Consider the following 26,352-nt stretch of genomic DNA (forward strand, 5'->3'; position numbering starts at 1 on the left):
TATAATGGTAAGACAGAGATTTAGGAACCAGGTTTTAAATTGTAAGACATTTCCAGGGGCAGATGTGGACTCTGACGACAATCTATTGGTAATAACCTGTAGATTAAAACTGAAAAAACTGCAAAAAGGTGGGAATTTAAGGAGATGGGACCTGGATAAACTGAAAGAACCAGAGGTTGTACAGAGTTTCAGGGAGAGCATAAGGGAACAATTGACAGGAATGGGGGAAAGAAATACAGTGGAAGAAGAATGGGTAGCTTTGAGGGATGAAGTAGTGAAGGCAGCAGAGGATCAAGTAGGTAAAAAGACGAGGGCTAGTAGAAATCCTTGGGTAACAGAAGAAATATGGAATTTAATTGATGAAAGGAGAAAATATAAAAATGCAGTAAATGAAGCAGGCAAAAAGGAATACAAACGTCTCAAAAATGAGATCGACAGGAAGTGCAAAATGGCTAAGCAGGGATGGCTAGAGGACAAATGTAAGGATGTAGAGGCTTATCTCACTAGGGGTAAGATAGATACTGCCTACAGAACAATTAAAGAGACCTTTTGGAGAAAAGAGAACCACTTGTATGAATATCAAGAGCTCAGATGGAAACCTAGTTCTAAGCAAAGAAAGGAAAGCAGAAAGGTGGAAGGAGTATATAGAGGGTTTATACAAGGGCGATGTACTTGAGGACAATATTATGGAAATGTAAGGGGATGTAGATGAGAATGAAATGGGAGATACGATACTGCGTGAAGAGTTTGACAGAGCACTGAAAGACCTGAGTCGAAACAAGGCCCCGGGAGTAGACAACATTCCATTATAACTACTGACGGCCTTGGAAGAGCCAGTCCTGACAAAACTCTACCATCTGGTGAGCAAGATGTATGAGACAGGCGAAATACCCTCAGACTTCAAGAAGAATATAATAATTCCAATCCCAAAGAAAGCAGGTGTTGACAGATGTGAAAATTACCGAACAATCTGTTTAATAAGCCACAGCTGCAAAATACTAACACGAATTCTTTACAAACGAATGGAAAAACTGGTAAAAGCGGACCTCGGGGAAGATCAGTTTGGAATCCGTAGAAATACTGGAACATCTGTGGCAATACTGACCTTACGACTTATCTTAGAAGAAAGATTAAGGAAAGGCAAACCTACGTTTCTAGCATTTGTAGACATAGAGAAAGCTTTTGACAATGTTGACTGGAATACTCTCTTTCAAATTCTAAAGGTGGCAGGGGTAAAATACAGGGAGCAAAAAGCTATTTACAATTTGTACAAAAACCAGATGGCAGTGATAAGAGTCGAGGGACATGAAAGGGAAGCAGTGGTTGGGAAGGGAGTAAGACAGGGTTGTAGCCTATCCCCGATGTTATTCAATCTGTATATTGAGCAAGCAGTGAAGGAAACAAAAGAAAAATTCGGAGTAGGTATTAAAATCCATGGAGAAGAAATAAAAACTTTGAGGCTTGCCGATGATATTGTAATTCTGTCAGAGACAGCAAAGGACTTGGAAGAGCAGTTGAATGGAATGGACAGTGTCTTGAAAGGAGGATATAAGATGAACATCAACAAAAGCAAAACGAGGATAATGGAATGTAGTCGAATTAAGTCGGGTGATGTTGAGGGTATTAGATTAGGAAATGAGACACTTAAAGTAGTAAATGAGTTTTGCTATTTGGGGAGCAAAATAACTGATGATGGTCGAAGTAGAGAGGATATAAAATGTAGACTGGCAATGGGAAGCAGAGCGTTTCTGAAGAAGAGAAATTTGTTTACATCGAGTATAGATTTAAGTGTCAGGAAGTCCTTTCTGAAAGTATTTGTATGGAGTGTAGCCATGTATGGAATTGAAACATGGACGATAAATAGTTTGGACAAGAAGAGAATAGAAGATTTTGAAATGTGGTGCTACAGAAGAATGCTGAAGATTAGATGGGTATATCACATAACTAATGAGGAAGTATTGAATAGGATTGGGGAGAAGAGAAGTTTGTGGCACAACTTGACCAGAAGAAGGGATCGGTTGGTAGGACATGTTCTGAGGCATCAAGGGATCACCAATTGAGTATTGGAGGGCAGCGTAGAGGGTAAAAATCGTAGAGGGAGACCAAGAGATGAATACACTAAGCAGATTCAGAAGGATGTAGGTTGCAATAGGTACTGGGAGATGAATAAGCTTGCACAGGATAGAGTAGCATGGAGAGCTGCATCAAACCAGTCTCAGGACTGAAGACCACAACAACAACAACAGGTCAGTGTTATTTACTGCATGTGTTGGTGGTTGATGTTTTGGTATCAGCACTTGCGGTTGATTTATGTATCTTAGGGGAAGTACTCGACTCCAATGTTTTGGTATCATCACTTGTATTTGAGCTATATAGGTCATGGGAAGTGTCAGACTCCAATTTGTTCAAAATGGGTGTGAAATCTTATGGGAATTAACTGCTAAGGTCATCATTCCCTAAGCTTACACTCTACTTAACCTAAATTATCCTAAGGACAAACACACACACCCACACCCGAGGGAGGACTCGAACTTCCGCCAGGACCAGCCACACAGTCCATGACTGGAGCGCCTTGGACCGCTCGGCTAATACCGCGTGGCTCCAATTTGTCATCTTAGCTATTTGTGTTTCGGTATCATGAGCTGTTGTTGACCTATATAGGTCAAGGGAAGTGTCCGATTCCAGTTTTTGTTGTTTTAGGTGTTGGTTTTGTGGTATCCATACTTGTGGCGCGATTATAATTTTTGGGCCTGGCACACAGTTTAATCTGCCAGGAAGTTTCATATCAGTGCACACTCCGCTGCAGAGTGAAAATTTCATTCTAGTTGGTTTTTATTTTGTGGTATCGACAGTTGCAGTTGAGCTATGTAGGTAAAGGGAAGTTACTGATTCCTGTCAATACTGTAAGTGTAGCGGAGTTTGGGAATTTTGTGGTGTTATTGTGTCGTTTTGTGTGGTTTGGGATAGTGGTGAATGTCTGTATGTGTTGATATTTAATTTCTCACCACCCAATTTCCCGCGCTGGTTCCATTAGTTTGATTATATTTCTGGAGGGAGATGTGTTTGTTGGTTTCATATATATTTTCTGTTTGTTGTGTTTATGTAATGACGTCATAGGCGCCATATTGGAGACATTGAGAATGGTTGTTTCCGCCATATTGATGATGCCGTGGGTCAAAGCAGACGGATGGAATCTGACGCTTCTGTGATTCCGAAAGACGATTGGTGTAAGTTCAACAACAGAAATGAGACATTCAAATAAATACTCATTACCAGTATCTGTTATGAATGCAATTAAGCTCACATTCAGGTTTCTTGCAAACCCTGATTTATTGAGGATGTGTGCTTATAGAAAGACACAAAATGCAAATAAAAGCCCCAATAATTTAATTTAGATTATATGCAGATTTGAAGAGAAATAAGAGAAACCTGGAGATTGAGGAGTATCAGTAAGGAGGATTTTAAAACTGAGGTACGCTTATTACATGTAGAAGTATGAGAAGAAAACCTTTGAACCTCATTTTCTCTGTTTTACATTTTTTACGTTATTGGAAGCCTTTTCTCAAAAAGTATATGCGCTAATCCTACGAAATTTTCAGGAACTGTTTGCAACGTGTTGCTGTCTCCCTGGAACTAAAAAATGCAAGATCCTGCAATTACATTCTGATTTTTAGATGCTTGTATGTAGAAAAAAAGTTAATTTTGGATGTGTAAAATTAAAAACCCTGTTAATGATACAGTCACTACCATTAATTAATAACTGTCGATCAGTGCTCTTATAACCTTCTCAGGACATTACAATAAAATTTTCAGATTAATTGCATGTTCAGAATTTGAGTTACTGTTTTTTATAAAAAATACAGTAAAAAAATTAAAAAATCAAATTTCTGGCAAAATATTAATCCTGCATATTTTATTATATTTTTCCTTTAAAACAAAGCTCTTTTGCTTTACACTTGCAAAATTTTAGATTTGTACATTAATAAACATGGCTGCCATGATTTTTCTAAGTAAATGTTTACATTTTCCGTCACATCCCCCCTTAAGAATGGCTTCATTTACCAACAGGATAGGGCACCGCCACACTGACATCTGGAAGTGCAGGAATTTTTAAATCAAAGGATTACTGAACAATGGATCAGTCGCACTGGACCAAATGATCCAGCTTTACATTACTGGCCTCCAAGGTCACAGGACCCGACTGTATGAGGTTATTTCTTGTGGGGGTTTATAAAAGACTCTATGTGCTTCTTCTACCATCAACAATGAATGAACTGACACATTGCATAACAGTAGCTGTGGAAACTGTAACTGAAGACATATTCGCTGTGGTGTGCAGACAATTTGAATACCACATTGACATACGCTGTACATCTCATGGAGGACATATTGAACACCTATGAAAAGATATAAAAAAAATTTATTTTTGAGTTTCTCATTCATCAAAAAAAAAAGTTATTGTATATGTTTATTGGTTTCAGAAATATAGACATGCCAAATCAGATGATTCGTTTTGATACACCCTGTATATTTTGTGAGGTTATCACAATTTACATTGTCATTGATTATTATCCCAAATAGTTTTATGTATTTAAAGTTTTCTGGTATGCACTTATTTATGCAGATGTTGATATCTTCATTGTCTTGGTTCTTTAGTCTGGACTTAAAACAAAGGGGCTTAGCAGTATTGTTATGCAAATGTACTTCAAAAAACGTTTTGATAGCAATGTTTACTTTAAAGTTGGCTTTTCTTTTTTTTTGTCATTATCTTTGAAGAGTGGAGTTGTAGTATTTTGTAAGGTATCCTTGACTTACTGTGATGTCTTTGGACTATAGTAATCTTTGAGTAGCTAAGTCAAGTGGTGGCTGGAATGTTAACTGGTTGCTAGTAAAGTGATGCATTTCTCAGAACATTAAAAAGTAGGCTGAGTTCCAAGTATGAAAATATTAAGTAGAATAACAGAAAGTATACATATATGTTGGTAATATTGTGTTCAGAGGAGTTAGTGCATGGCTCTTAGGACTAGCAGTCATATAATTCACTGTTATTGCTTGATGCCAGAGTTGATACATACTTGTAAGAGTGTATACCATCACACTTATGTGGCGGAAAAGAGCAGATTTCAGTATAATAAACAGTGTGTTGATATAATTGCTGTGTGTGAAGGATTACTTCTTTTTCTGATAGACATGCTGTATGACTTTGTGCTTGACTGTTTGGCGTTTATTACACCCCTGTACCAATAAAGCACTTACTATTTGCATAAATAGCTATATTTATGAGAGAACTGAAATACCAAAACGTTTTAAATGCATTTTAGAATGAGCTTGCTGAAACAGTCAAACTGTCTGTCAAAGTAGAGTCTCAAATAGCCCGAGTCAGTTCATAAGTTAATAAGATCATGATAATTAATGTAAATAACAGAAACATCAGTACTAAACATGGTTTACTTTATTATAATGCTGCCTAGACCAAATCTGATTGCAGATTCATATTCCCTATCTCTAATTCTATGGTTTGACGACCATTTCTATAACATTTCATTTTCAGTACTTCTTTAGGTATATCCATAGTGTGTTTTTTATGACTTCATTCTTATTTTTACATGTTAAACAGGTTCAATCAATATCTTATCAACAGGATTTGCATACATATAGAACTGGCAGCATGTGAGGGACCCCCATATTTTGTTATGATGCACCAAGTCATTGATAAATTGGTGCACATCCTAATTTAACAATGGATTGACTAATAAGTAACTTAGAGTCATGCTGTCACAGCACCACATTGCTTGCTTGATGCACTAGGCCCTCACATCTATTGGTTACCCTTCACTATTGGATACAGCCACAAGGTGTAGTCTCACACAATATGGAATCATCCATACAGGCAAATACCAATGTACACAGTAATGTCATCAGACAGACAATCAGTCAGAGACAAAATAAAGTGCATATTCATATTTGGATTTGGAGTTAGGACTAACACTGGCTGAGTTGAAGAATGTATTTAAGTTGTCTGTTATGCTTTAACTTTTAAATTATTGCATAATAGTATTTTTCACAAAAACAAAGTATTAATGAAAATGAATAGATGTTACTACATCCCCATGCTAAAAAGGGGCATCCAGCTATCTTCAACAGTAATAAATGCTGTAAATGCTGTTCCATATTGTGTGGTGGGCAGTTGAGTTATTATTTTTTCTGTGGCACTAAAATTCAGTTTTATATTTGCTATCCACTGTACCTTTAATTTTATTCATTATCAAACTCAGTCTAGAATCAGCAGAAGAATTAAGAGAAATACAGCCAGAATTAGCTGCTTCAGTGAAGATCTGTATATATATGTTACTCAACTAAAAAACACCAGAAAATAAATTAATAAAAGATGTAAGGAACTGAAACATTGATTGGAAAGGTTATATTTTATTACTTTACACTGATAACACCATGTAGTGTAAAAATTTTGTTTTGCCTCACAGTGAGGGCATGTTTTCATTGGTGTCTCATGTGACTGCCTTTGTTGCTTTCAGTGGCACATCAAGTGATGGATTACAGCATTAAAGGATTAAGAAGCAGCAGCTTTAGCTGAAGATGGGCAGCATGTGGCATGTGTTGTTTGAAACACCAATTCTTTTCTTCACCTCCAATGATGCTGTGGTGTATGGGCAGGTGTCAATAATGACAAACTGTGGAAGGATACAAGGTTATTTAGACAAAATTTCTAGTTGGTGTGGTGAATAGACGCTTTCTCTGAATGTAGAAAAATGTAAGTTAATGTCAGTGAGTGGGAAAAACAATACTGCAACATTCGAATACAGCATTAATAGTGTGTTACTTGACACAGTCACATCGATGAAATATCTATGCATAGCATTGGAAAGTGATATAAAGTGGAATGAGCACAGCAGGTTGGTAATACGAAAGGTGAATGCTTGTCTTCATTTTATTGGGAAGGTTTTAGTAAAGTGTAGATTATCTATAAAGGGGATGACGTATAGAATGTTTGTGCAGCCCATTCTTGAGTTCTGATGTAGTGTTTGGGATTGCCACCTGGTTAGGATTAAAGGAAGAAGTTGATGCAATTCAGAGGCACGCTGCTAGATTTGTCAGTAGATTTGATCAGCACAAAAATATCAAGGAGATGCTTCATGAACTCAGATGGGAATCCCTGAAGGAAAGACGAAGCTGTTTTTGCAAGGAATTAATGAGGAAATTCAGAGAATGAACATTTGAGGCCAAATGTTGACCGATTCTACTGCTGCCAATGTACAGCTTGCATTAGGACCATAAAGACAGGATGAGAGAAACTAGGGCTCATACAGAGGTATACAGATAGTCGTCTTTCCCTTGCTCTGTTTGTCATATCTGAGAACATATTCTAAGCTTAAACATAATGAGTTATCCTGAACAGAATGACCTTCTGAATGTCAACCAGAATGTCTTCTGAAAACATTGATCATATGAAACCCAACTCACTTTTCTCACATGACACACTGAAAGCTTTGGATCAGGGGAGTCAGGTAGATGCAGTAAGCCTTGATTTCTGAAAAGCACACCCACACTTATTGTGTAAAGTATGGTCATATGGGGTATTAAGCAAAATTTGTGACTGGATCGATTACTTTTTGGTAGGGAGGACACAGTATGTTATCTTGGATGGAGAGTCATCATCAGATAGACAAGTAACTTTGGTTGTGCCCTGGGTAGTGTGTTGGGACCCTTGCTGTTCATGTTATGTATTATTGACCTTGCAGGCAGTATTAATAGTAAAGTCTGGCTTTTTGCAGATGACGTAGTTGTTTGTAATGAAGTACTATCCAAAAGAAGCTGCATAAATATTCAGTCAGATTTTGATATTTCAAAGTAGTGCAAAGATTGGAACTTGCTTTAAACTTTCAGACATATGAAATTGTGCACTTCACTAACTGAAACTGTGCATTATCCTATGACTATAATATCAATGAGTCATTGTTGGAATCAGCCAACTCATACAAATATGTGGGTGTAGCACTTTGTAGGGATATGAAATGGAATGATCACACAGGTTCAGTTGTAGGTAACGCAGGTGGTAGACTTCGGTTTATTGGTAGAATACTGGGAAAGTGCAGTCATACTACAGAAGAGATTGCTTGAAAATCACACATGCAAGTGGTTCTAGAATATTGCTCAAGTATGGGGGAACTGTACAGAATCACGTGACGTAGAATGTATACAGAGAAGGAAAGCATGAATGGCGACAGGTTTGTTTAATCCATGGGTGAGTGTCACTGAGATATTGAAGGAACTAAATTGGAAGACTCTTGAAGACAGACATAAACTATCCCAGGGAAGCCTATTTACAAAATTTTGAAAACCAGCTTTAAATGATGATTTGGAATATACTACAGTCCCTGACATATCGCTCATGTGGGGATTATGAGAATAAGATTAGAATAACTACTGCACCCACAGAGGCATTCAAACAGTCATTATTCCCACACACCTTACGTGAATGGAAGAAAGAAACCCTAACAACTGGTAAAATAGGACATGCCCTCTGCCATGCACCTCATGGTGGTTTACAGAGTGTAGGTGTAGATGTAGACAAAGATGTACATGAGTGAATGAACTATATATGCATAAGATTTATGAATACTCATGTGAAATGTACAAGATTTGACAGATAAAAAAAATAAAGAAACAAAATACTACTTGTTGATAACATCTCCAACAGACATGTACAAAAGTGAACCCAGATTGTTAAAGTGAAGTAAAGTCTGGGATGATAGTTAATGAGTTTTTAAGAGGTCATATCACCAGCCAGTTTTGGAAAAAATGGATTATATCGGAAAACTGGTTAATGAAGAAAAGGACATTTGAAAACCCAACAGTTTTTACTAGGCTCCAGGCACCTGTTACCCATCCAGCATTTTGGCTTTACAGGTAGTCTATTACTTACTGCCAACCATTACAAAGAACACACTACCAGTATTTCAAACATTAATACTATGTCTTTGACAGTAAATCATGTGCCTAATGTGCAGAGTATGTAATTAAACAAACAGAAGAGGACAGACACAGTCAATTGATGTAATTCCTTTACATGAGTACATTGGTTTAATTTTGCATTGGGGTCTGTAAATCCATACTCTAGCTCTTTGTTATGTCTTCTTCACAAAAATGGCATTTTGTAACTGTGATAAGATCAGAATGTTGCAAGAATTTGAACCTAGTTAACTGACTACTATTTTTAAGGCATTGGCAATTGTGAGACATTTGGATACTGGTTGGTACTTAAGGAGTATTTTATATTAATAATTTTATTTTATTTCAGTGAGTAACAGAGTAAATTTTCTTAGATTGGTACCTGACTGAATGAAATTCAGACACACATCAATCTGTCTTATGATATCATATAAGTTGCAGTTAGAATTTCTGTAATAAATTTACTGTTTGCAGTGCAGGTACTGCAGTGAATTAAAAAAAATTATAAGATTATATCTGACAGGTTCAAATTCATCACAGTAGTACATAATATTTAAACCACTTAGACTTAAGGCATGAGAATAATGTCGTGACATTGTCCACTGTAACTCACTGCATTACTTAAGACGTATATATGCATGCCTCGTTAAGTTAACCTTATACATATCACAGAAGCTGACTGAGGTTTCAAACATAAACAGAACAGCACTAGTTGCTGAATATCACTTTGCAAATATCACATTTATGTTTTCATCAGTAATAATGTCCACATGATATTTCAGGATATATGGCTGTGTGTATGCAAATTAAATACAGTTGTACAGTAATGTGATGACAGATTCCAACATGCTGCCTGTTAAAGCAGCTGTGTGGTGTTTCAATCTTTCTTAGCCCGTTTCTTCTTCTGTCCACCATTACTCTTTCTTCCAGCAAATAGCCTTACAACTGCCCTAATAATGAAGACAGCTGTAAGAAGGGCTACAAATCCCACAGCCAGTAGCATGGCTATGACATCTAAAAGTAAATACTGATACCAGGTGAGGTCCATGGCTGCAGATCTCAAGTGGCGTGCACCATTGTGCCTGATGATGTACTCGGTCCAGTAGATGGCTTCCTCCAGAGCTGGCCTCGGCCGGTCGTGAAAGAGGCGTGACAGCTTCTGTGCCCTGTCTCTGTAACTGCAGAGATAAAGCAGCTACTGAATGCGGGCATTACATTAATTTCTACTGCATAGCTCAGAAAGGTGAAACAATTACAAATAATTTTACATAAATGACATGTTGTCAGTTAGAATAGTTTGGTACTTGGGCGGGGCTGTGAGAATATTTTCTTAAAATTCTGAAGGGTCTAAGCTGAAGAGAGATGTGACTCTCAGCAAGATTTTACCAACAGTATATCTGTCAGAAACACATCAACATAATCACCTCGACAGCTGAGGCTCGTGCCTTAGCCACGTACCAACATTCCAAGAAATCTACAAAGAAGGTTGTTTTTCCTTTGTGCTAACTCACACAGTGATAGATTTGAGGAACTGAGAAACGAAGGACCCAAAATGCAGAAACAAAGTTTTGAGAAAAATAGACATTTGAGAAAATCAGATTTTCGGCAAACAGTCACTATCATAGATTCAACTTGTTTATTAAAAAGGTCTCAACATCTTATATTTTCTAAAAAAAGATCATGTACCCATTTTACATATGAAATTTTTGTTAATATTTAGGATTATTATTAATCTTGATCTGGAAAGTTTCATATATAAGCAAGTGGCAATGGTGTCTTTTGACTGCTGTGTGGTTTGTAATTAACGTGAAACTAGAAACAGAACAGGTACTAAATGCACCACACACATGATTACAACACATGCCAATACTTCATGGTCTTCAATATCACCATTTTCAAGGAGCACAATCTCCGACTTGAGGTTCAGATGAAACTGTCTGTTCACTTTGGGCATGAAATCCAGCAGTTTTTTTTTTTTTTAACTCTGTGTGTTTCAAGTTTGATCTAGTCATTTTTTTAAAGTCTTTATGTTTTGAGGTTGAGATTTGCCTTCCACCTAAGTATTTGGGGACTAGATTTTGCAAGACATCTACAAACTGTGGGAAAAGACAAATTGTGGTCTCTCTCATTGTTACTTGAAGAAAATTGTGGACTTCCGCAACTCCAATACAGAACATGTTACTTTAAACAAGAGTTTATAGCAAGCTGTTGGAAACTTCACCTTTGTAAAATTTGTGAAATGTACATTGTTACCACAAACAACTTTTGGTTTCCTAGTGAGGTTGGTAACACTTTTAAATGTTCTGAAATCCTTGGCATCCATCTTACAGACTGGAATGCAGAAATCTTGGAATGTGACATTCTGGTGGGATATTTCTTCATGAGCTTTCAGCTTTTTTGAAGAATTGGGCAACATTATAGCCAGAGAGCATTACTGGAACAAATAAAACTTGTGTTTTGGGCCCTTATGGAAGTGAATACCAGAGAAATTGGTGACACAGCTTTCCACTAATGTTCATATATAGAGTGTAGTGACACAGCTTTTCACTAACGTTCATATATAGAGTGTAGTGATAAAGCACTCATAAAATTGGTTCACCACTAGATAAACATGCTGCAGTCTCAAAATCAACAAACAGTGTACTTAGGCCCTTGTGAGTCTCCACACGTCATTTATATGATTCCTTATTTGGTATAAAGCACCAACATCCTTACTACTTCTTCTCTAGGAAAGCATGAGGCTCATTCAGGGTCAGCTACAGACCATAGGGTGAGAAAAGCAGAACATCTTCTGAATAAACCTAACCTGACCATTTGCTTTTAACAATGTATCACATTTTTCACAATATTACTTATTTTGATTATTACTTTCAGCTTATGACTGTTAGACCTTTCTTGCCTTGCCGAGGCAGAGAGTGTGCATCTGTCCTTGTGGCTCTGATTTCAAAAGTTTTTAAAGAAACTCAGGTCTCGCTATTCATCACAGCATGGCGTATGACAAAGGTGACAATTTTCTTTGCATTCAGTAGTAATAGTATCTTTATTCACCCATTGATCTCTTTTTACAAGGATATAGGACATGTCAAAGTATATACATGTTTAGACCAATTTAAAATAAGCTAATTTGTCCTCACTATCAGTCACTGCACACACTATACACACATTGTTTCATAACACTTCGCTCACTACACACACACACACACACACACACACACACACATAATACCGGTGATATCTGGGCCATTTTCTGTACCACAACTTCCCATTCGCTCTCCTGAAAAACTGAGTCAGCATCCCTCTATAATAAGTGAGATGTTGAGCTGAGAAAGAGGAAGAGGTGTTACTGTTGTGCTCTGCATAGCTTGGGCATAAATATTTATAAAAAAGGAAAAAAGAAGGAAAAAAAAATAGTGTGAAGGTGTTGTGTGGAATGCTGGATGTTTTATAATAATTATTATTATTTATTTGTACTGCATTTTTTTTACCAAACCCCTACTTTGTTTTAGCTAAGTAATACTTCAATGTATAAAATGTATTGCATAACAGGCACTTTTTAGCTGCCTTTTTAAATAAGTGTATTTTTGCAATTTCTTTCATCTCTTTGGTAATTTATTTTACAGCTTTATTCCTTGGTAGAAAATGCTGTTTTGAATTTTATGTGTATTTTTTCTTGGTAAATGTAAGTTGAGTCTAGCTCTTGTTCCATGGCCATGGACAGGTCTTCTTGTGCAGTAATTACCAATGTTATTTTTGATATGAACAACTGACTGGTAAATATATTCACATGGTGCAGTTAAAATCCCCAGTGTTTTGAACAGATCTTTACAATGAGGTCGACTACTATTTTTGGTTATTATTCTTATGGCTCTTTTCTAAAGTTTGAAAATTGTGTTCATATTTTGTGCATTTGTTACCCAAAACAGAATGCCATAGCTAAGAATTGAGGGTACATATGGATAATATGTAACTAAAAAACACTACATGTTACACACTGATGATAGGATTCTAAGGGCATAAAATGCTGATGACATTCTGTTTGCAAGTACCTTTGTGTGTTCATGCCACTTCAACTGAGAATCAATATTCATTCCTAGAAATTTTGCATTTGTGACACAATCTATAGAGGTGCCATCTTTATTTAATTTAACATTGTCATTTTCCCTCTTTAAACTGAAATTCATGGCATTAGTTTTCATTATGTTCATTGTTACTTTATTGTTTAATGACCAATGGTAAACTTCCTTGAGAGTTTCATTTGCTTTCTCTGCGAGGAGCATTCTTGTTTTTTCAGTGGCAATAATATTGCTGTGATCAGTGAAGAAAATTTTTTTACCATGAGTAGCAGTACTGGGAAAGTCATTGATGTATATCAGGAACAGTATTGGCCCTAATATGCTACCTTGCAGAACCCCTATATTAATGTATTTTGGTTCTGATAAGTGTTTTACTAAATGTTTAGATCTATTTGAAGTATGTGTTATCTCTACTCTTTGTACTCTATCTGCTAGGTATGATCGAAACCAGCCATTATCTACCCCTGTTATTCATAATGATTCTTATTTATTTAATAGAATCTTGTGATCGACTGTATCAAATGCCTTATAAAGATCCAGAAATATGCCTGTGACACACTCATCTTTATCAAGAGCATAAAGTATAACTTTTGGGTATTCTACTATGGCTGACTCTGTATTTTTGCCACTTCGGAAACATAACTGTGAGTCACTTAAAACATTGTATTTATTCAGGTAATTCATTAATCTGTCTTTCATAACTGCTTCTATTATTTTTGAGAATGGTGACAGCAGGGAAATGGGCTGGTAATTTTCTATGTCTTCTACATTTTCTTTCTTAAGCAAACGTACAACTATTGCATATTTTAACTGCTCTGGAAATGTCCCTGATGTGAAGGATTCATTTATTATATTTGTTAAGGGCCTTGTATAATCTCTATGCATTGTTTTAGTACATCCATTGGTGCTTCATCTTAGACTACTGACTTTTTATTTTTTAGTTTTGGAACAGTTTTATTGACTTCATTCTCTGTGGTTGGAAGTAACATCATTGTATTTAGTGCAACATTATTTACAGGTGTTATATTTGTTTGGGGGAATGTTTGCTGTAACTTCTCTGCAATAATTGAAAAATGCTCATTTACATAGTTTGCTAAATGCTGTGGATCATTTATTACCTTATCCCTCTCCCACAGTAGTATGTTATTCTGCATTTCTTTGCCTCTCTCCATTTCCTTTTTGGTAGCATCCCAGACCGCTTTGCTTTTATTCTCTGCATTATATATTATTTTGTCATTAAATGACTTTTTTTGCAGCTATCAGCACCTTACTATAGATCTTTTTGTATCCATGATAGAAATTTAAGAATGACGTCGATGATCAGTTTAGGTCATATTGTAAGACATATTTTGCAATCTATAGGAAAGTTATCCAACAAGCAAAAAAATTATACAATGATAAATTTATAAAGGAATCTAACAATAAAATGAAAGGCTTGTGGACAGTTGTAAAAAATGAAACAAACAGTAAGCAGCATGTCATAAACAAAACATTAAAACTAAACCTAAATGATGAAGTCACATCAGATCCCCAAAAAATAGTAAATGGTTTTAATGACTATTTTAGCAAGATAGCAGAAAACCTGATAAAGAACAACTGCCACAGACCAAATACTCAACACCAAACACTAATAGAAACCGCACCGGTACAGGCATCAATGTTTCTTCACAAAGTCTCCAATCCTGAAGTAGTCACAGTTATAAAAGGACTAAAGAATAAGTACTCCAGTGGTAGTGACAATATTCCTGATATAATTGTAAAGAAATGTGGAGAATCCATTGTAGAACCCCTAACCCACATAATAAATGCATCCTTTACAAATGGAGTTTTCCCTGACCTACTAAAGACTTCTAAAATTACCCCACTTCACAAAAAGGGCTCTAAAAATGATGTAGCCAATTACCGGCCCATAGCACAGCTCAGCTCATTCTCAAAAATATTTGAAAAATTATTTTACACCAGATTGGAAGACTTTTCTAATAAACTATCCTTATTGACAAAACACCAGCATGGTTTTAGAAAGCAAAAGACAACCACCACAGCTATTTATGAGTATCTCAACGAAACCTTAAAAGCACTGGATAATAAGGAAATCACTACTGGTATCTTTTTAGATCTATCCAAAGTGTTTGATGTAATTGACCATACCATACTCCTTAAGAAGTTAGCAAATAAAGGTATAAGAGGAATTGCAAACAAATGGTTAGAATCTTACCTGTCAAACAGATTTCAAAAAGTTGAAATTAATTTTGAAAAAAATAATACAACCACCCATCAATCTACTGTCCACTCCTCTGACACAATGCCTATTAGATATGGTGTGCCACAAGGCTCAATCCTGGGACCCATACTGTTTCTGCTATACATTGATGATATAAGCACAAAGCTTGCTACAGGACATACCACACTATTTGCCGATGACACAAGTATTCTAATAACGGGTACTGATACAGAGGACCACAACCAAAAAATTAAACCGCTTATGTCGTCACTCAGCAAATGGTTCAACGAGAACAAACTGATTATAAACATACAGAAAACAACCTACATCAACTTCAGACTCTCATCCCAAAAACAAGAAATGCCTGATGTGATTCTAAATAACCAAGAGCTTATGTGTGTGGACTCCGTCAAGTTTCTTGGCATATGGCTTGCAGAAAATCTTAAGTGGGAGACACACACAAATTATATCTCAAAAAAGCTCTCAACTGTGTGTTACATTTTAAGGATACTCAAAAAATCAGTCACAAAATCTTGTCTCATACATGTATATTATGCTTACTTCCATTCTACATTACAGTATGGAATCATATTTTGGGGGAACTCACCTGGAGGTAGATATATTTTCAAAATGCAAAAAATGGCAATACGCATAATATGTAATCTAAGACATAATGAATGATGCAGACAACATTTCAAAACAAATGGCATTATGACACTGCCCTCTGCTTACATTTATAATATCGTCTCATTTGTCAAGTCATACCTGTTAAACAATGACTGCACACTAAAATTCAATGGAGATATTCATAACTATGCAACAAGGCAGCAATCTGACCTACATATGATTCAGTCCAGAACTACCTGCTACCAAAAAAGTGTTTTAAATGTTGGGATAAAAATGTATAATAATTTACCCAATGAAATCAAAGCAACAAAGAACCCAAGAGCCTTCACACATAAGTTAAAAAAATATCTCTTGGACCATTGCTTTTATGCAGTTGATCATTTTTTTGAAAGGGGTTAAAATGTAAAAAATATGATAAATGTTCAATTAGGTCTGAAAATTATATACTGTGCATGTCTATGAAATACACTGGACTACTTTACTATTACATTTGTATTGACTGTTTGTATTTTACCATACAACATTTGCATTTACTGTTTTGTTAAAGATAGCTAACTTCCTCATTGCAAAATGATGTAAAATCAATTTATTAAATATTACCTGCAAATATGTTCCCTTGACCTATCCAATATTGTATGTAAAATCTTACATCTCTTTGATTTGTATTAACTGTTTTGTTGAAGATAGATAATTTCCTTGCTACAAAATAATGTAAACATCAATTTGTAAAAATTACTGTAAATAGCTCTCTTGACCTATCCAATATCATATGTACAGCTGTACAATACTATGATTGCCTGGATCAATAAAAATACAATACAATACAATACATTGCGACCCTTTTTCATGAAACTGAGGTATTTAAGTGTTTGGGAGGATTTCATAATACCTGCTGTTATCCATCTGTTTTTGTGTGATGTTGATACAGACAAGCATACGTTTGGAAATGCCTTTTCAAAGTTCAGTTTAAATAATGTAGAGAATTTAGAGACTTTCTTACTCATATTGGTTTCCTTATACACTTCATCCCAGCTTTGTTTTGCTAGTTCTTTTGAAAAATCTTTTATTCTGATTTCTGATGGATGTCATTTGTAGGCTTGAAGTTTACGGAATGATTCGATACCTGATTTTACTGTTGTTATTTGAGAGAGAGGGTCTGATAATCCGAGATCTTTTACAGCTGCATCACATTTTTCCCTGTCCATATTTGTGGCCACATAGTTAATTACTGATGAAGTCATTGTAGTAACCCTTGTTGCACTATTGACCAATAGGGACATGCCAAAACTCTGAGGGATATTTATGAGAGTGCTGCTGGATTCATTTATGATATTAGTGTTGATGTTCATGTCACCACACAGAATTATGCTGACCTCTGTATTTCAGACTTTATCTAGAACTTCTGTTAATTTATTGAAAAAAGTGTCAACACTACCACTTGGAGATCTATACACACACAAAATGGTTAATTTCTTGGTGATATTAATCCCTGTTAATTCAATAGCCGATATTTCAAAGTGTTTGTCTTCACTTACTTTACGGGGGTCAGGTCTTGGTTTGAACTGTGTTCCTTTTCTGATATAAATGCGTGATCCTCCACCCCTTGAAGTAGTTCTGAAGTAAGAGTCTGCCCATTTCACACAATAATAATGCTACATGTTGGATTTCTGTGTCTCTACACCAGTGCTCAGTAACATAAACTACTGTGCAGTTCGAAGATTGGAGCTCAATTTCTAATAGCTGTGTTTTATTTTTTATTGATTGCGTGTTTTGATGGAGGATTGTTAAGTCTGTGAAATGCCCCATGTTACTCCTTCGGGAGGATTGTTAAGTCTGTGAAATGCCCCATGTTACTCCTTCCAATGATTTGTTTTTCTTTGTGACATCTGGTACGTGTGATATTTGAAGTGTTAAAATCTGTCTTGTGAGTGTTTGCTTCAGTATTTTTTAAGCTGCTCTTTAGGCAGGGGAACCTTTTGTCCGGATTTATCCTAAAAAATAATTTGGTATTAAAAAGCTGGTTCACGACTGCAACAGGTATCTCAATTACCATTCTCATTATATTCTGAATTAAGCCATACATGTACCTTACAAATGTAAGGTCTTGCTAAAATTTGGATTTTTTTTAAATGTCTGGTGATAACAGGGATTCAAAAATAATATCCTCTGAATTTGTAATGCTTGTCATAGGTTTATGGGGCACATTATTTAGTGTACTGTATTAGAATTATTGTACGTGAGCTGTGATTACACACAGTGATTAGGCCTTAACTCAACAATAACTCCGCAAATTGACAGTCATATAATTAAAGCAAAATAGAGAATATTAACTGGAATTAAATAACTTGGATCTTTGTATGCATACGATATCACATACTCAACAAGATAAAAAAATACAGGGTGTAACAGAAATCTGCAGCTAAATATGTAGGACATGTTTCTTGTACATAGCAGAAGTAGAAGTAAATGTCATGTGAGCCTGGGTCCAAAGTGGTTTATTTACATTTTAGAGATCATTTCCAGCAACAATTCACAGAACATTAATTTCAGGAAACATGTGGCAGCAGAACATAGGTACCAACTCACTCATGGTACTGTAGATATACAGATCACATTATTGCTCATATTGGTACATAATTCACTTTTGTTGCCTTACTTACATATTGTAAGGTACACTTGTCTTACTGTGATGTCTTTGGACTGTGGTAATCGTTGGGTAGTACAGTCAAGTGGCAGCCAGAGTGCCAGGTGGTTGTCACAGTTGTGTGCCTTGTACAGCGATACATTTATGTAAACGATAAAAAGTAGGCTGAGCAAGTAGAATAACAGAAAGCATATGTGTGTGTTGTTGACACTGTGCTCAGAGTTAGCTGGCACACAGCTTGCAGGGCTAGCAGCCATGTCATTTGCTTCTGTTGTCTGATGTTTAACACAAATACTGGTGTGGTGCACGTATTAGGAAAGCGTGTATACCTGGTACTTACATTGTGAAAAAGATCAAAATTCCATAATAAGTAGTGTTTCTGATACAACTGCTGCATATGAAGAACTATTTCTCTCATTATGATGATTGACATGTTGTATGATGACTGACATGTTGTATGACTTTGTACTCAAACATCTTGATAATTACTAATCCCCCACACTGAGAAAGCTAGGTGGGGCAATACGAAGTGGCGAGCAGAGAGACAGCGTAGCAGACTGTACGGGCTGAGGTTTTGAACAGTGAATCAAATAAATGTAATGCTTTACACAGTTTAGGTGTCAGAAGAAACTAGGGGAGGTTCGTGGAGCAGCCCTTGATATTGAAGAGGATGCAACAACATACAACAGCAACAGTTCCAGGCTTTGAAAAGTAAAAAAGATGTTGTTTTGCCAAGAATGGCTGCTTTAGAACAGCTGATTGAAGCAGTTGTACTTTTGAGTGAAAAAACATATGAGAATTTGGAGTGAACTGTATTAAAATTATGTTTCACATGTGTAATCAAGTAAGGGAGAGATTGTTTAGCTAGTACCATCATGACCCAACAACATGTGGACATAAATTAACTATTAGGAGATGTAAATAAGGAACAGGAGGAAAGTAATGTGGAACAAGAGGGTACTAAAGACTCAGGATTTTTAGACAGTACCGAAATTAAAATGGGGGATAGTATTACATGCAGCAGCACACCTTGTTCAGGATCAGTTCAAGTGTAACATTGAGTTTAATAATGATGTTACAGACATTAATGAAAAAAAAAAAAAACAGAAGAAAAATAAAGAGGTATTAATGGCAAAACAGGAGGAGGAGCGGAAGGAAGAATTTTAAAAAGTGTGATCAAATATTACAGAAACGATAAACAGTTGCAGTCATATGTGAAGATTTAGACATTGAAAATCAAGTAGAAATTTCCAAACTGGTCATGGAACTATAAGAACCAAACCAAAATAAAGCAGCTGCAATACAGATTAGGAAATCCAAGTAAGAACAAATTTAGGTCACTGAGACTGTGCGAAAGAAAAAAAGAGATATAGAAGCAGTGGATTGTAGTGTAACCAAAACACACAAATAAATGTACATTATGGAGACTTCAACAGTACCAGATTTATGGGCGCAGATTGGTTGACAAAACATGAAGTAGAGATCCATTTTCGAGAAAATGCTGTGAAAATTCAGAGGAGAGCAGTTGGTTACATTCAAAGAGAAGTCCACTAGTGTTACCAAGGCATTGATGATGATATACTGTATGATAGAAAAACATTATGGAAAGCTGGCACAAATGGATCAGGTAAAATACAGCATTTTGAAACAGCATCCAGAAGAGGAAATTACCCAGCAGGCTCCAGAGAACGGTACCAAAATTGAAGAAAATAGATCAAAATCCCCTAAAAGGAAAGTGAACAGAAAAAAGGCAGGGCAAAAACAAAAAAAAGAAGGAAATGAGGATGAGATAGGAAAGCCACACGAGACAGACAATTCGAAGGTTTTTCAAAAGTAGAAGAAGAAATGAAATTTATTTTACAGCGTGAGAAAGAGTTGCAGAAAGAAAAAGGCAGACAAACTGCAAGCATCACTGTGCTGTAGTTTTTCTGTGTCCAAAATGTTATCTGTGAATTGATGCTGAGGAACTTTTTTTTCACATTTGCAACACATGGAGTGTTAAGGGCAACTGTGTGCCCAGGTGTGATCACTGTATAGGTGTGTAATAGGTCTGCCCTCTTCCACTAAACACCAATCTGAGCCGTGTCCAGATGTGAACACCATAGTGGTGCAAGGGGACGTCATTCATCTGGCGTACTGTCACCAGGCATGACTCCGTGCGTGCGCTTGGCTTACCGTCAGCTGTAAGCACCAGAGCAGGCTGCACACATCAGGCCAGCAGCTAATGTTTACAAACAAGACCATGTGGGCCACTGCACTGGCACATGGGATGCGCTTGCTATGGCAGACCTAGAGCGGCACATCATGAAACCCACAAATGACAGTGTTTATCTCTACAGTGGAAGCACAACAAAAGGTGTATTTTGTGCTGTGGTTTTTTTTTCTGTCAGATCTTCTACTATTTTCTTTCAGTTGATGGATCTGAACTAAATGTGTAAGGTGACTGATAATATGGTGTTGTGCAACTGAATCATTAAATAACTCCTGTTTCATGTCTAGATGTGTGGTCTGGGGGGGGTTAATCTTATTTTGTGTTTTGTGTGTCTGCTATATTTAGAAATCAAAAGACAGGGAATCATATGAATCTAATGAGTTTGTCTAACGCACATATAACTGAACAGATGTATATACATATCTCTGAACAGTGGTTTGTATTTGTGTTACATAATTAATGACTTGTCTGTGACTGCAATAACATGAAATGCTTGTGAATGGTATTGTCTACGTGATTCCAATTTTATTATCTGTAAGTTCTTGCTTATTTTTGTTTCTTTAGTTTTCATATTTTCTTTTTTTCTCAAATTTGAAAAAATTAAATTGGCAGAGAAATGTATCTTTGCCTTACTGTGGCATCTTTGATCTATAGTAATATCAGTAGGAGATTTGACTGGTGGCTGAGGTGTCAAGTGGTTCTTAATGCTGCATGCCAAGTGAAGTGATACATTTATGAGAATGATACAGGTTGGCTGAGTGCCAATTAGATATAATATTAAGCAGAATAACAGAAAGCGTATTACATGTTGCTCACATTGTGTTCAGAGTTAGTTGGCACCCAGCTTTCAAATAATTTGCTATTTTTGTCTGAAGTCGAACAAAAGAACTGGTATAGTGTGTGAATTAGGAAGGAGCACATATGTGTGTACTTATATTGTGAAAAGGAGCAAGTTCCAGTATAATAAATAGTATTTTGATATAATTGATGTATGTGAACAATTAGTTCTTTCTTTCTGGCAGTTGATATATTGTATGAGTTTGTACTTGACCATTTGGTACTTACTACTCCCCTGTACCAATATAACGATACTATGTAGCATCAATTATTTAAGTGGTCAGTAGACTTGATGAGCATTCATTATGAGCTTAACTGACTGTGCAATGCAACTGGGTGCAAGATTTGACATGTACCCATTTGATGTAGAGATTAGAATATGGAATGACTGTGCCACACAATGCATGTATTGAGAGATTATGGAAATGCTCCACTAGAGGGTATCTGAAACAATTTACCGTCATCTTTGAGAGCACAGGGCAGGACACCTAGACCTGCAGTCTACAACTGGAGAAGGTCTAGAAACACAAGAACATCACAACTGCAGGAGACAATGTAGTCTGTGTTGACCCTAGTGTAACTAAAGAGAAGTACATCCAACATTTTTTATAAGCGTAAAACTGACTCTTTTCATGTGAAAGAAGGAGGTCACAATTATGATCAACAGAACATACAAGTAACTGACAAGTTAGGTTGATCACATGACTGTCTGATAACTGTTACAGGATAAACCATTGTATTCATACCAGTGATGCAGCAGTGCACATGTAATTCAGTGCAACAGTGGTCTGATTTATGTATCAATGCAATGATCTATTCCTCTGTGTGTTTGCCTGATCAATGTACAACAAAAAGCTATAGAACATGGTTCATGGTATGGAAGTAAAATATTTTTTGCCAATTTTTGTTTCCATGTAAGGAGAGTGAGTCCTGGATGATTATATTACAACCTATATACAAAAAGAGTACTTCAGCCTCACGCCAAATATTTTCTGCCCTACACTTATGAGGATATCTAAAATGTATGAAAGAGAGTTTTTATTGAAAGCTCGCACATAATACGAGGGCTGACTGAAAAGTAATGCCTCTACCCTCGTAACTCTTCAACAGTTGGCAGCATTGGTATGTGGCAGGTAATGGCTTGTTCCGTAGCCTCTTCTCTACGTCAGTTGGCGAGAAGCCTTAGCATTGAATGGTTGTATTGTTACAGTGTAAAGCATGGAACCCTGTGCAGACAGTTGGTCAATGCAATTTAAGCAACGTGCAGTCATTGAATTCTTGACAGTAGAAGGTGTCACCCCAAAGGAGATCCATCAGAAAATGAAAGCAGGTTACGGTGATTGTGTTGATGTGAGTACTCTGCATCTTCATTTTTGTAACATGAGAGGAGTTCCCGGCCAATTTCATGTCTGTGCGCTTTCATTTCAGGAGTCAGCATCTGGGATACCCATCGTGCACAGATCTTCCGATAGCCAACCAAAGCCAAAGCAATATTGTGACCCACACGTTCTTGTGAAATGCCAATTGTGCTTGCAGTTTCTCTCTGAGTGATACGATGATCATCCTGAATCAATCTGTTAACATTTTGCTTGTAAAACTTGGTGATTGCTGTCACAGGACATCCAACTATTTGTTTGTCACGCAGGTCACATGTTCCCACCTCAACATCTTTCAACTTACTCGCCCAATGACACACAGTAATCACATCAACACAATCACCATAAACTGCTTTCATTCTCTGATGAATCTCCTTTGGGGTGACACCTCCTGCTGTCAAGAATTCAATGACTGCACATTGCTTAAATCACATTGACTGACTGGCTGTGCAGGGTTCCACACTTACACTGTAACAACACAACCATTCATTGCTAAGGCTTCCTGCCAACTGAAGCTGTAGCGAAGAGGCTACGGAACAAGCCAGTACCTGCCGCATACCGATAATTCCAGGTGGAGGCATTACTTTTCAGTCAACCCTCGTAACATGTTCTGCATTATTTTATCTGTAATTAATAATACTGTGTGCTGTAATACATTTTAAGTGTTGTAACTGCATCCCTTATATTATCAGTTGTCACTGTGGTTGGACATATAAAAAGTACAATGAGTGTAAATGTTGCTGTGAGTTTCATCAAATCTGGCGCATCAGTTGCAGATGCTGATAATCTATCTTATAAAGATTGGATTGTGCTGGTTGGTAGTTCTCACGATATTTATAAAAACAAAACATTAAAAAGCTTGTTGTGCATTAAAGAAATATTTAGTTTTTCATCCTACACCAGTGTTCTTCAATTAAACAGAGGCCACTGCTCTGATCTACCTCAGGAATCAGTACAGCAAATGAACAGTAAGTGTAAATAACCAAAATATTTCCTTAATTTTTTTTACTTGGCTCTCTATTAGACTTCAATCCTGACTGTGCTACAAATTTTAAGTATAATTGTTATTAATCCTTTTTATCAAACCAACTACGCTGCTGAATTCAGAAAGTAACAAAACTGTTACACTCACTTTGAGATATATTTAATTTGAAAAATTTGAAATTTTCAGCTCATTACAAGCACAACTGGAGGAACGTTTAAATATACTACTGTTATTATATTAAATAAGGAGTATTATAAGATTTTTTCATATACAGGCTCGATATGTTTCAAACATCTCTAACAAATAACTTCCATGGTACTTGAGGGAGCGCAAAGGGTAAAATTGTTGGGGAAGACAGAAATCTAAATGTTACAAACAAATACTTGAGGATGCTGGGTACAAGTGCTACTCTGAGGTGAAGAGGTTGGTGCAGGAAAGAAATTCTCGTGTGTGTACATCAAAACAGTCAGAAGATTGGGGTGATCGAATTACCTTGAATTTGTTAGCATTTCTGAAACAGCAGCCCATAATGATTCTGTGGACAGAGATGGAAATTCAATTTTCTTAGCATATCCAGCTTTTTCTGCACGAATTGCATTAAGCATCTGGTCACCATAAACTGGAATTGCAAGTAAAGGAACACCGCGATCGACTGCTTCTAGGGTACTGAGGAGTCCACCATGTGTAATGAACAATTTTATATTTCTGTGAGCTGCAACAAAAGAATATAGGAGACACAAAGCAAAATTTTATGATCACATTCACTTATTTCAAACAGAAGTTTTAAAGGAGTAGTTTTACATGAATACAATGAAATCTTCATTATAAGTGAGACACAAATTTTCCAGAATAATGTAACATACATCTTGCACAGCTTTTGATGTAAACATTTATATTTTTGCAAAGTTTACAGATTGAATCACATTATACACAAATAGTTTGAAAATTTTAACATTAAGAGACAATGGCCCCAATGCATCATCCTCACTTACAGTGGCAGATCATGAGTGTACATTCTGGGTGTTCACAAATTTTTGGATTCAGATAAATTTGAGAGAGTGAAATTAATAGCATATGTTTTAGAACAGTTATGCGTATCATCAAGCTTATACAACTACAGCCACTGCCAAACTTTTCTGATTTTGTTGTTTTGTACATAATTAAGTACAGTTTATGGCACTAACAAAATAATGTGTAAGATTTCACAACTCTCCGTTTTGCATTTTTCTCTAAGTGGGAGTTTTTGTGCTTTTCTACTTTTTGGACAAATGTACAAGATCTGTAACAGATGTATTAGTTCACAAATTTATTTCCAGGCTAAAAATCAGATATCCTAATCCTACACCCACATTACAACTTGTGTGCTAACTGTACGTTTCCCTTGTTAAACATACCCTTTTAGTCACGCTTATTTGATTTTGTCATTCTCCAAAACAAAGGATCTCTTCTCAGAGGCCCTAGTTCCTTTGCAGCTAACTTTTCCTGATAATTTACTTTTATGTTCCCAGAACGAGATTTTCACTCTGCAGCAGAGTGTGCACTGATATGAAACTTCCTGGCTAATTAAAGCTGTGTGCCAGACTGAGACTCGAACTTGGGACTGTTGCCTTTCACAGCCATGTGATCTACCGACTGAGCTACCCAAGCACAACTCATGACCTGTCCTCATAGCTTTACTTTTCTACTTAAAATAGATTCGACATAGTTCATGTTCACACTGCATACAGAAGTCGATTCCCACATGGTAAACAACCAACCCCAAACACAAACTGCCATTTGCGGAAATGATTAAACGCAAGTAGTAATGTCTACCAACATGGTCACTTGACTAGAGTACAAATGAGGTGCTGGGGTCAATAAGAACCTAAAGCACATTGTTGTTGATTCCACATTTAAGTGAATACCAGAGGAACCAGTGTTACAGCTTTTCGTGAATTTTCATATATACAGTGTAGGCCAACGGCACAGATAACCCTGACTCACCGTAAGGTCAATAGATTTCAGAAGCATTAATAAATATTACAATCTCACAGTTGATGGTAATGTGGTTTAGGCCTTTTTTATTCTCACCACCTCAACTGGATTACTGTATGATAAAATTCATAACTTAATATTCTATAACTCATTCAGAAACCCACTAAATAGGTTTACTGTCAGAACAACTGTAACATATACTGATGTCTCATCTGATTTTACTATATAGTGAGTGAATTAACATATCTGAGGCATCTGCCATCATTTAGTAGGACTTATGCTGAGTGAACGGGGATAAAAGTCTGCCGCAGACCTGGTGGCACTAATGTAAATTTCTAGTTGAGTGGCCAGGGCTAGCTGTGCACATTGTGAACATGCATGTTGTTTATCAAATCCATATGTATTTGGCCTGTAAGGCAATTATGTCAAATGAGTT

General features: G+C 36.4%; 1 protein-coding gene across 1 annotated transcript in view; it reads right to left on the reverse strand.

The window, feature by feature from the left end:
• Positions 1-9,689: 9,689 nt before the first annotated feature.
• Positions 9,690-26,352, reverse strand: part of LOC126203012 (UDP-glycosyltransferase UGT5-like) — a 91,417-nt gene continuing 74,754 nt past the window's right edge. The window contains exons 5-6 of the mRNA XM_049937214.1: positions 24,435-24,654; positions 9,690-10,145 (exon numbers count right to left, since the gene is read on the reverse strand). Of these exons, the coding sequence (XP_049793171.1) occupies positions 9,845-10,145; positions 24,435-24,654 (521 nt within the window). The 3' untranslated portion in view covers positions 9,690-9,844. The remainder of the gene's footprint in view (positions 10,146-24,434; positions 24,655-26,352) is intronic.

This window comes from Schistocerca nitens, chromosome 9 (genome assembly GCF_023898315.1).
Source record: "Schistocerca nitens isolate TAMUIC-IGC-003100 chromosome 9, iqSchNite1.1, whole genome shotgun sequence".
NCBI lineage: Eukaryota > Metazoa > Arthropoda > Insecta > Orthoptera > Acrididae > Schistocerca > Schistocerca nitens.